The following is a 12,724-nucleotide window of genomic DNA, read 5'->3' on the forward strand; positions in this document are numbered from 1 at the left end:
TGTTTGATCCACTCATACCAGTACAAACACACCACCACCACATCAGTGTTACTGCAGTGCTGAGAATGACCCACCACCCAAATAGTACCTGCTCTGTGAGGGTCCATTGGGGTCCTGACCACTGAAGAACAGGGTAAAAGGGGGCTAACAAAGTATCAGAGAAACAGATGGACTACAGTCTGTAACTGTAGAACTACAAAGTGCTCCTATAGAGTAAGTGGAGCTGATAAAATGGACAATGAGCGTAGAAACAAGGTAGTCAGAATGTTATGTCTGATCGGTGTATACACAGACATGACATTCAGAGTTTTTATTAAACATCAGCAACGCTTTAGCCTCAAAATCCTCATCATTGACTCTGACTCTGTTTGGGGTGAGAATCAGGCCTGAATAATCTCTCCACTCCTACAGAGCGGCTCCACAGCAGAACTAGATTTCAAGGTAAAATAACACAATAATCCTTCTTTACTGTAAAATCATTATTAACACACAGTTCTATCACTGCTTTCACAATTAATCGTCTTAAACCCTGGAGTTCATCCATAACTGATAATTCACCAACCTTTAAAGCTGAAGACTGACGTGCAGACTGTTGGACACACAGCAATGCAGATAAAGAAAACGCAAAAGACAGAGATTTGAGATGAACAGCTTCTATTTCTCCTGCTTCTCTTTCAAATTGCCGTGTTCCACCTCAAATGGCACAGCAGGACAATCTGACGCCTCAGGCACTATATAAGGTGGAACGGGACAAATCGAACGAGAAGCTGGAGGATGAGAAACGACTTCAGCCTCGCAAAAAGTCGAACATCAAGAGACATTTTACAAAAAAACTTGTCGCAAAGTTTCCTGATATGTGAGCAAAGCGGCTACAGCTGAGCTAAAGGTTAAAGTAGAGCAAAGTAAGCCGGTATCACAACATCAGCTCATACTGAGATATACTTACAGCCAAGACGGTAAAAGGGACATAAAATGTTGTGGCTTCCAAGGTGGTTTGATGTTTGTTGAAAGGACAAAACAGCTCTTCTTAACATTTCGGTTGTGACCGCTGAGTAAAGCCTGCTAGTAAGAGGTGGTCAGCGCTGCACTAACTGTCCGCGCCTCAGTCAGGATTGCGCAGTTGCCACCAGCCCAGTGAACGACTGTGGTTCATCTTTTCCTGGATTGTCTGAAGCCTGAAGCGAAAATGTAGTGAAAATTTCCACTACAGCTACACAAAAACTTATAGGAGCTACAGGTACTAATATTTGTAGCTAACTACAAAAAGTACTGCGCTACTTAGCTACTCCTCCATCCCTGGTAGCAGTACAAGTATTTTCTCTTGACACAGTAACACCGCTTCTTCCCCCTATGTAGTGCTGCTTTAAGGTGCCTTTGAACATGAAACTTTACACAAGAGGGGTCGTGGGAGAACAAAGTAGCTCAGATGTCACCCTGATTACCACCAACCCCACTTTTTAGATGTTTTCTCTTTTTTATCTGAACATCTGTGTAAGCATCTGGAACAAAAAGACCAAATTTACTTTGTTTGTCTTTGTTTACTAAAAGTGCTTTAGTTTGTAACACTGTATATCATCATAGGGAGGCTGTATTTAGGCCTAACTAGCACTTGCTGTGAGCTTGTCAGCTGCTTCAAAATGGTGCTACATTATAGGCAACGAGATGGTGATTACAGTAATACAAGGCTGGATTTTGTGATTTACACAAACAGCTCAGTGACCAAAAAATATTTAAAATATACTTAAATACCCTGAAAACACACTTTGGCCCTGATCTCTTTAAAATGCTGGCCAATCGCTCTGAACTTCGGTGGGAGAATGTGGCTAGGGAACATCCTAGCGTTGCCAGAAGCTCACACTGCTTGACCTTCTATAACAGTGTAAAATGTCCGTGTAAAATAGTCCCATGTTAGCAGTGGTGGAGAGTAACTAAGTAAATGTAATTCGTTACTGTACTTAAGTACAGTACATTTTATAGTAAATTAGTTTCGGTTAGTTTATTTTATGTATGTACGGTGGGTATTGCTGTCGCCTCACAGTGAGGAGGGCCTGGGTTCGATTCCCCGGCTGGGTGACTGGGGTCCTCTCTGTGTGGAGTTTGCATGTTCTCCCCATGTCTGTGTGGGTTTCCTCCCACAGTCCAAAGACATGCAGTCAGGCCAGTTGGATCCTGGGTGTGTGTGAGTGACTGTCTGTGTCTGTCTGTCTGTCTACCCTGTGATGGGCTGGCGACCTGTCCAGGGTGTATCCAGCCTTCCGCCCGATGACTACTGGGATAAGCTCCAGCACCTCCTCCACGACCCTGATGGAGAAGCAGCTTGGAAAGTGGGTGGGTGGAGTTTAAAGCAAGTTTTTATTCAACTTGTAACTAAGTTACAAAGTAATCTTAAGCTGAAACTTTGCTTGTTTGTAAAAGTAATTTCAGAGCCGTCAACATCACTAATTAATGACGTTCTATTAAAAGACTGGTTTACCAAGAGAGACACTGGAGGATTTTCACCTAAAATGAGTTCATGAAGCCAGTCTTGCTATAAAAATGATAACAGGACATCAGAGCCATAATTACTCTTTCAGTACTTTTACTTTCGATACTTAAGTACATTTGAAGGCAAATACTTTAGTACTTTTACTCAAGTTGAGGTCTCGAGTAAGGACTTCTACTTTTACTGGAGTAATATTTTACCTTGGGTATCTCTACTTTAACTCCAGTACATGATTTGTGTACTTCGTCCACCTCTGCATGTTAGGTTGTTTCCTTCGCTCCCGCGTTTTAGGTGATATTTTACAGGTGACACATTTCCTTTAATAATGTACAAGTGCTTGTTTCACCTTTGACACTTTGCATGTAACAGTGTGGTTGTATCAAAACAATGACAAAATGTTGATGACCTCAATGTTGTGCCCTCAGTTGTGTGTAATGCAGAATGACCTACACAAACAAACTACACAAATGAGTGGAAGATGCAAGCCACAGGTATACTCTGCTGCCCTCTAGTGGAAAAGAGGTAAATTTACCTCCTGTAAGTAACTTTCATTTCCAAGGAAGTGAAATTACAAACACTCTTAGTTTAACTGCTGCACTTAAGAAAGTGAAGGTAGATCTTCGGATACAACACGTCCACCAACTGCCCAGGTGCTGCTCTGCTGTCCAAGCCTGTCTTAAAATGAGGGGACTCCCTGGAGAAATGTTAAGTATGTGGTGAGATTTACTATTTCAGTGGTAATGTGCACAGATTAGTCTATTCAGCATCTAACTTCTAACTTCTAACTTCATCTAACTTCTAACTTCAACATCTAAATTAGGCTGTAAAATATAATCATGTGTAAATTAACTAGGGTGTACAGGCTGTGATTCACGGAACACCATATTCCACATGTCCACTATTGGTACAGAGATTAGCAGGTTTTTCAAAAATTTCTAGTAAAAAAGTACAGCTTACACAGGCAGTCAAAAGAATTGCTCACAAGTGGACGTCATACACTATGTGTTAGACGCCAGTCCTCTCATGCCAAAACATTAAACACACATGATTAATCTCTTCAGCTAATTAACAAGATCTTCATGAACTGAATTCAGTGTTAAATGAGGGTAAACGCTAATCTCCACAGCACTTTGGCCTGGAAGGTCCCCAGTTTGTCATGCCTGTCGTACACTGATGTTTAGCAACTATTTTAATGGGTTTATTCTGTAGGTTCACTGAAAGGAAGAAAACCAGTCATTTTTAAAATCTATGACATGGTCTTCCCAGTGTAGCCCCATTCGATGGGTTTGAAGCTGGGCCTGGACTACACTTAATGTGCAGCATCTTGCATTGCCTTAATTTGTTACTCATCATCCTTTTAGTGAATAGACTTGAAAAACGCATCAAAAACAGTTGTGCAATTCTTTGTGACTGCCGGTGTATTTAGCCGTCTAAGCTCATCCTCAGAATACGCAGAATCTGTTCATTCTTTGTTATTTCTTTCTTGCAGGTTCATCCTTAGCTTTCTTGTCTGGAGCTGGTCCAGGAGTTCTCCTTGTTATGGTTGTCATTGGCTCAGTTGGGGATGTAACAGTGGCTGCAGTGCTGACCTACGCAATCCTAGCCATAGGAATGGCTGCATTAATATATGGATTTTTGGTTCCAATGGACTCGGTGGTTGAAAAATGGCGAGACATCTCAACTGGAGATGTGGCCCAGGGTTTGATTGGGTTCATTTTCAAGGTTCTGCGAGGTGCTAAACCACTGACAGTGCTAGGGGTCGTAATAACCTTAGCAGCTATGCTTTTAGCATGGATGGGTAAAGCAAACTGGCTAATTCTTGATTTGGGAATTAAGTTGGTTTTGGTATCCGAGCTGGCAACGTTTTCAACTGCTACTGCGGTGCTATTTGTAATGATTCTTCAGGAAGTTCACTGGGATCAAAGTGTGCACCCTGTTTGGTTAACAACGGCTGTCCTGATGGCCCTGGCTGTGTGCTACATTATGAGTAAAGTAGCAAAAGTTCTCTGTATTTTCCTTGCAGTGTATGCCGCATGTTTTTATACCTCACAAATTGTACTGATGATCATTTTGACGCCTGTGCTACTTTTGAGAGCTTGTCTGTGCCAGTGTGTGGGAGAAGGCCTCGCATCCATTCTAATGATAGCGGTCATGTCTACAGCAGTCATTGGCCTACAAGGTGCAGTAGGACCGGCTGCGCTTTTAATCCCCTGCGTTTTATTACGTCTAAGTCAGCCACACACAGAGTTTGGCCCTCACTTTGTGTTCTCAACAATTGCAGTTATTATAGCACTCTGGGTAGCAAAATCCAATGTGTGGTCAGTGGAATTCGACCTTAAGCATGTACTAACAGATGCACTTGGTGGGGAAACCATTCAAGCCTTGCCTTCTGTTGTTATGTTTGTATTGCTTTTTGGAGTACCCATACTGCTCGCCATATCTCTTGCAGTAGCAGTACAAATTCTTTTAAGCAACTCTCCAAAACCAGAAGCTACAGATCGTGGCAGGCTTTTGACTTGGGCAGCCACAGGAGCAGCTGTGGGATCAGCACTGGCTTTACGAATGTATGGAGAACAACATATTCTCTTTGGTTTAGCATGCTTTTGGGTCATATTTACTGTTCTGTATGGCCTTTTTTCGCAGTTCTGCCGCCATTCTGTCCCTAGTAAACAAGCTGCTCAGCATTGCTCTCAGCTAAGTGGCATGTACAAGACAGCCTTAATCACTGGACTTGGGGTTGCTGTCATCCCAGGAGACTTGGGCTTTGTATTGACTGGACTTGGTGTTTTCATTACCATTAAAACTGCCCATCTAGTGCTGGAGCTTCAGGAACAATACAAAAAGTTCTGGAAGATGATGAGCCATCTGGGAATGAAGGCAATAAAGAGGACTTGGATGTGACATACAGGAACACGGGGTGAAGCTGGTCCACTGGCCAGTAAGTGGATACGCTTATAGCACAAAATGACCACCAAATTCTGATCTAATATCTGTATAATATAATATAACTGTCATAACTGTTTCACTTACATGAGTTCCAGCTTTAAGATCGTTTTCCAGGGTTTTGGTAACACATTTATCTGTATCCGTAGCTCATGATGAGGATACCTATTTATATCTTCTGTGTATTATATGTTACGCTGATTATGGTAAAAGAAAATTGTTCTTTGGGGCCTATTTTGCCTTACAATGCCCTACATGTGCCCATCCACTGTACACTGAAAACAATGGCTCATCAGAACAACCCAAAAGAATGACAAACTAGTTTTAGTCGACTCAAAAATGACTTTGAATGAAAAATTGGTCATTAATATAGGTGAATAAAACTAGTTCATTCTTACCACATTAAGTATTTTTTTAAGTTGAACTGACGGACCGATTTTTACAGTGTAGAACTGAGCATTTTACATCAAAATCGCTCAGAATGACTCTTAACAACATACAGTGATAGTGAAAAGTTTGGACACACCTCATTCAGTGCTTTTTGTTTATTTTTTATTATGTCCTACATTGTAGATTAATACTGAAGGCATCTAAACTACGAAGGACCACAGTTTGATACAGAACTATATAACTATATACCAACCCTACCTCCACACTACAGCCTCAGACACGTTCAGAATACAAGCAGTTCCACAGATTAACTCTTGGCAAGGCACATCTGTGAACTGAAGACCACTCCAGGTGACCTCATTAAGCTGATTGAGAGAACGATGTGCAGTGTGCAAAGCTTTGATCAAAGTAAAAGGTGGCTAATATGAAGCTAATATGAATTATATATGGAACACTGCATAATTCCAGATGTGTTCCTTCAGAGTGTGTCTCAATGGAACTGCAGTACCATGATACACATCAGACTCCTAATCTCTAATACTCTGTAATATGTAACATTCAATTTTAGATTTGTAGTATTTTTTCTAGCCTTGTGCTTCAGATGGTCTTTTTTAAGTGTAAATGTAGGACCTATGTCTAGCCCTCCTGTACTGTAGCTACGTTATATATAATAAAGATCCCTGTAACAGTGAGATTTGGAAGATTCTGTCACAACATACACCAATTTGTATGTATTGCTGGCTTATAGAGGCCACAGTCTTTTAACTGCATGCACAACTCAACTGTTGTTTTCCCAACTGACTGCTATGAGCTTTCATTCCTTGTTGCTTTACAACGTTCCCATTTCCTTCCACTAGATCAGTGTCTTTTTTCATACCAACATATATCATATTTCATTTTGAGTTTTGAGTGCTTTTTGCTTGTTCACCAGTAGATGGCACTCAATCACACTCTCATAGTAACATATACAGTAAGAGTAACACCCTTAAAATAACGTCTCATCTGCGTAAATGCTCAATACTTTATGCTTTAAGTTCATTCATAATGGTGCACAGTAATCAGAATAGATTATTATTATTATTATTATTATTACCATCATCATCATTGTTATTATCTTTATTGTTATTATTATTATTATTATTATCATCACCATCATTATTATTAGGTTATCCAGAAGGTCCCCAGCACTAAAAGCAGAGCCTGAGTCCTGCACAGTTTACCAGGTGACCAATCTGTGGTGTCCGGCGTGTCCTAAAATCCTCAAATCAGTGCACACAAAATTTGCATACAAATGCATGTAAAGAGCTCAAATGCAAACAAACATCCACAGTGTGTTTATTTACTGTGCTTTGCTTGGTAAGTAGTCTGAACATTGGTTGAATCATTTGTCACTTGTTATGTATATATGTGGTCTTTAACACCTCTAACTGGAGGGGAACTCAACCAATTTTTCCCAATTGCTACAGAATGCTCCGTTCTATAGAAACTTACAGACTCAGAACTGTTCACAGTGGTGGTGATAGGAACCAGACATCCACCTCTAAAAGCGCCCTCACAGAAAGTCATTACTGGAAATAGCTATGAATACCCTGCTGTATTCCTGATGCCTGAGGTGCTGTTTTTCATGATAAAGTTGATGGGAAACACCTTGTTATTTCATGTAGTTTAATCCATTCATGGTGGAGGGGTGCGTGCAGGGCGTCGTGAGGCAAAATAGTCCCCACAGAAAACTTATTTTGAGGATTTCCACTGTTTCACCATCATCACCATTCCATATAATGGTGATGTAGGTCCACCAGTGGTTTTGGGTAGTAAATAAAATGGCTATATTTGTGTTGTAGTCATGGCAACCCCTGGTTCCTATCACCACCACTGGAAAGAAATCAGAGTTGTAATTGAAATTGTACGTTTCTCTACAATGAAGCATTTCACACCAAACCACTCTGAATGACTCTGTTTACATCGCAATGACTGGATTTTGCAGAAACTTTGAACAGTCGCTGGAATTTCCCTTTAAATAAATAATACAATGTTCAAAATAAATTCTATGGCACATTGTTTCCCAGGTCTGGTCACAGAGTAGCCCAGCACTGCCTGTCTAAGTGTTTTCCCTGCCTCACCATTTTACATTTCCCTGCTTCACATTTTAAGCTCAGGACGGACTCATTCAGCTTGTTGGGAGCGAAGAGAACACTAGGTGCACTGCAGAGGGTCTCCAGAAAGAGAGCTGAGAAGTAGTGCCGCACACACACTCCTACAGTAGGTGCACCACAGGTATAATACATGTTCACTGACGGCATCATAACAGTGATGGCCCAACATGTTCTTCGGTGAGTTAGCGCGCCTGCGCATGAGTGGGCGAAGGATAAGAGGGGGGCAGAAGGGAGGGGAGTGGGGCAGAAGGGAGGGGAGGGGATTAGGGACGCGTGGGGCAGAAAGGAAGGGAGGGGGTAGAGGGGGATTCTGGTGTGCTGCTGCACGCAGCCGCACTGCTCACCGCTGCACGCGCACATCACTGAAAAGCCACTGAGTGAATCAGTGTTGGGGGGGGTTCGGACTCACTCAGGCATCGCACAGCTAACCAAGCGCCGCACTGGTTCCCCTCTCCGCCATACAGCCCTCCTGTTCCTGCACCCAGCATCCCGTGCTTCGGAGAGGGAGCTTCTCGCAGCTGTAGAGGCGAAGAGGAGAGTGAGAAAGAAGAGAAAGAAGTCACTGCAGAACTCAAACTGCACCAGGATGAGCGAGGTGAGTCTGCATAACGCCGTCCTCCTGACAGCTCATTTACAGGACCATAACCTGGAGGGTCTTGCTGGAATGGCTTTCAGTGTGCAGGGTGCAAATCCCCCTGTTGAATGATCAACTCTTACAGTGTTTGCGTACAGTTGGAAATTCAGCGCTGGTGGTTTCTGCTGTGTGCGCTGAATGCAGTGCACACCTCTGTCCTGTTGGAGTGACGGTTAGATTAGGTGGGAACACCGAGGGGCAATTTTTAGTAAGTGAAACACCAACTTAAAGGGGAATTCCATGAATTTTTCAAAATTTCTGAATAATTCAGTGGTTGAGATGTGAACAGAGTCAGTGAGAGTGGCTCGATGTGAAGCGTCTCATTTGTGGAGAAACGTACTGACTCAGATGCTTTACAGTGGTGGTGATAGGAACCAGGGGTCGCAATATCTACAACACTAAAAGAGACATTTTATTGACTATCAAAACCACCAGCGAACCCACACGAGTCTTCTGAGTGGTTATATAGAACATTTTTGATGGTAAAATAGTGGTACATCCTGAAAAATGTTAAGCTTTAATAAGTTTGCTTTGGGGACCGTTTAGCCTTACATCACCCCGCATATACCCCTCTGCCATAAATGGAGTACGATAAATTGATTAAAATACATTTGACACCAAAACTTTATCATGAAACAGTGTCTCAGCCATCAGGCAGGGTATTCATAACTATTGAATATAGAATTGGAGCTTTTGGGGGTGGCCATCTGGTTCCTATCACCAGCACTGTGAACAATTTTGAATCTTTAAGTTTCCCTACAGTACAGCATTTCACACCAAACCTCTCTGAATGACTCTGTTTACATCTTAATCGTTTAATTATGTAGAATGTTTGAAAATTCGGTGGAATTCCCCTTCAGTTCAGCACTGGCGGGTTTTGCTGTATATTAAATGCAATTTCAGTAAGTGAAACAGCAACTTAAAATGAGTTTACGGCTGGAATAAATGTCTATAATACACTGGTGCACTGCACGTGCTCGATCCCCCCTCTACCCCAGACCCCCTCCCCACCTCAAAAACCGGGAGAAATGCCTAGCTGTCAGATCAATCTTCTCGCGCTTGGCTCTGGCCCCGTATCATGCGGATATCGCGCCCAGAAGGAGAAACTCGCTTTATTTTTTTAATCACGCCCGTATTCCGACAAGCCCCGCTAGGATTGCCTAGTAGTTTACACTCACCAGACCCTCACAAGACAGCCGGAGTGTAAGTATCCACAACGAGCCAATCGCAGCGCCGATAACAGCATGCTGTTAGCCAATCCTAGCGCAGAGGGCGGGGCTTGTCGTAATACGGGTGTGATTAAAAATACAGCCTCACTTAGGCTTACACAATCAACATGCAGCAGCTGTGGGAACGTTAGTACAGCACTAGTTAAACAGCGGTAGTTTAGCCCAGTCAGCCAGTGCTAACCTACTACGTTCCTAAAAATTCTGTAATATATCCCCCAGAAGATTAATATAAGCTCCATTTTTGCATTTTCTGAATGCCTCCAAGCCATAACTTTTTCCCACAGTGAAGTCTCGCCACATAAAAAGCAACGTAGATATAAAAATAGGCTTCAGCTACGTTGATACTTGTTAGCCTACACCGATTAGCCATAATTTAAACCACTCATTGTCCATTTCTTCAGCTTTGCTTACTATATAGGAGCAATTTGTAGGTCTACGGTTACAGACTGTAGTCCATCTGTTTCTCTGACACTTTGTTAGCCCCCTTTCACCCTGTTCTTCAGTGTTCAGGACCCCCACAGGACCCCCACAGAGCAGGTACTATTTGGGTGTTGGATCATTCTCAGCACTGCAGTAACACTGACGTGGTGGTGGTGGTGGTGTGTTAATGTCTGCTATGCCGGTAAGAGTGGATCAGACACAGCAGTGCTACTGGAGTTTTTAAACACTGTGTCCACTCACTGTCCACTCTATTAAACACTCCTACCTTGTCGATCCACCTTGCAGATGTGTAGATGTGAAGTCAGAGATGATGGATCATCTGCTGTTGCACAGTGTGTGTCCTTCACTTTTACTTCACTCAACCTCTTTTTTTTCACCGCCTTTAATTTCTCCTTAGCAACAGCACCAGAGCTTTTTGTAGCATTAAAGGGGAATTCCACTGATTTTTCAAACTTTCTGCATAATTCAGTGACTGAGATGTAAAGTGGTTCAGAGTGGTAGAGGTACTTATCGTGGTGATAGGAACCAGGGGTCACTATGTCTACAGTGCAAATAAAGCTATCTGAAATGACCAGTATGCTATGCTATGCAAAATGACCAAACTGATGATATGCTATCCAAACTGACCAGTGAACTTACATGTGAGTTTTTGTTGTGTAATGTTGATAAAACTGTGATAAATCCAAGAAAATAAGTTGTCTTTGCCTCCTAGCGGCCTCATGAATCTATTTTGAATATCTTTCAGATATTATACCTTAAAACTGTCATAAAACAACTTCTCAGTCATCAGGCAACATATTTAGGTGGATGATTTTACTTGTCTGATGTAAAGTTGGAAATCTGTTTAAAAATGTTATTTAGGCTAGATTTCCTATAACAAACACCAGTAATATCCTCAATGTGGACAATGTTTGCCTGTGTCAAGCTGAACTTTAATGAACACTCTAAACACTGTAGTTCTCCACTGTAAGCACTTACCATTTACACCAAGCTTTCATTCTGGCACCAATGTAGCATTTGACGACAGTGCTAATGAGCAAATCTAAACTTTCTATTAGGCCAATTTCAGTTTTTTAAAGGGATAAAGACAGTCTTTTCTCTTATGCCTGCAATAGACCAGTGGTAAAAGCTGAAATTTCATTTAGAGTTTTAGCCCTGCCCATCCTTGTCCTTCTCCTCTGAAGGGAAAGCCATTAAGAAAACTGACAAAACTAATATTCATTAGCCTACTGTTATTACTGTTTTAAGAACGTATCTGTCTGTATAACACTGTGAATGGCTTATCCTGTGTGTGAGTGTGTCTGAATGACTCAGTCTATTCTATAAGCAGCAAAGTGCTACATATATGGGGGTGGAAGCCCCATATAGAACGGGAATTTAAGTAACCATATTGCAATTGCAAAGACAGCTGCACAGGTAAGTTACATTAGGTTGAACACCAATCAATAGTTTGTGCAAAAAAGGGATTTGAGAGCCAGTACTTTGATATGTGAGGTTTGTATTTACAAAGAGGTAATGGCCAAATGGCCAGTTTGCCCAGTAGCATCCAGCTGCAGCATAACAGGCCATGTCCCAGGCTGAGCGAGGCCTCAGCCTAGGCATAAGTAAAAAAGTAAAAGTAAAAATGTTAAGCTGGGAAAAGTCTTTGTTTGGTTGGAAGAAGCCTCAACCTAGGAAGGAATTATCAAAGCTGACTAGGTTGGCTATACCTAAAGTTATATATCTAAATTATCAGTAAGGTAGCTCACATTAAAGTTGGGTAAATAAAAGGGTTAAGGTTATATGGTTAATTACTTTCCCAACCTTCATAGAAATACATAGAAAAAGAGATAGGGTAGGGCTTAGCTACACCTTTAATCACATTAGCCAGTTAGCAAGCTAACTAGAAGCGCACCAAAAGAGTGCAACCAAGTTATCCAGCTTTGTTATTTTCACTAATAATGATCTTTGCAACACTTTATTTGCACTATAAAAGTCAATGTGAGCCACGCCACCTCAACTTTTGCTAGGTAGCTAACTTTGCTAGTTAGCTTGCTAGGATGAAGATTAAGATTAATGAAGATTAAGTGACCCTTATTAGTCCCACAACAGGGACATTTCACCTCTGCATTTAACCCATCCGTGAAGTGAAACACCACATACACTCTACTGAGCACACACACACACTAGGGGGCAGCAAGCACACTTGCCCGGAGCGGTGGGCAGTCCGCACCGCCTAGGGAGCAGTTGGGGGTTAGGTGTCTTGCCCAAGGACACCTCAGTCATGTGCCGTCGGCTCTGGGGATCAAACCAGCGACCTTCCGGTCATGAGGTTGGTTCCCTAACTTCCAGCCCATGACTGCCCCCAGGTGTTGCTCAGTGTTGCTCAGTCTGGGGGTTCCCCTTAATTTGTCAGTTTGGTTTGATTCCCCTTAATTTGTCAGTCACAAACTGAAACATAAATTAGAAATGA

General features: G+C 42.1%; 1 protein-coding gene across 1 annotated transcript; it reads left to right on the top strand.

The window, feature by feature from the left end:
• Positions 1-3,080: 3,080 nt before the first annotated feature.
• LOC108442769 lies at positions 3,081-6,507 on the top strand. The gene is made up of 2 exons (XM_017722961.2): positions 3,081-3,191; positions 3,972-6,507. Exons 1-2 carry the CDS (start codon positions 3,164-3,166, stop codon positions 5,381-5,383), a joined length of 1,440 nt encoding a protein of 479 aa, XP_017578450.1. The 5' UTR covers positions 3,081-3,163; the 3' UTR covers positions 5,384-6,507.
• The last annotated feature ends 6,217 nt before the right edge of the window (positions 6,508-12,724 follow it).

This window comes from Pygocentrus nattereri, chromosome 22 (assembly GCF_015220715.1).
Source record: "Pygocentrus nattereri isolate fPygNat1 chromosome 22, fPygNat1.pri, whole genome shotgun sequence".
Lineage (NCBI taxonomy): Eukaryota > Metazoa > Chordata > Actinopteri > Characiformes > Serrasalmidae > Pygocentrus > Pygocentrus nattereri.

Coding starts and splice junctions, on each gene's coding strand:
- LOC108442769 (XM_017722961.2), top strand. CDS start 3,164: ATGAGGGGACTCCCTGGAGAAATGTTAA. Junction 3,192..3,971: donor ACTCCCTGGAGAAATGTTAA/GTATGTGGTGAG, acceptor TCTTTCTTGCAG/GTTCATCCTTAGCTTTCTTG.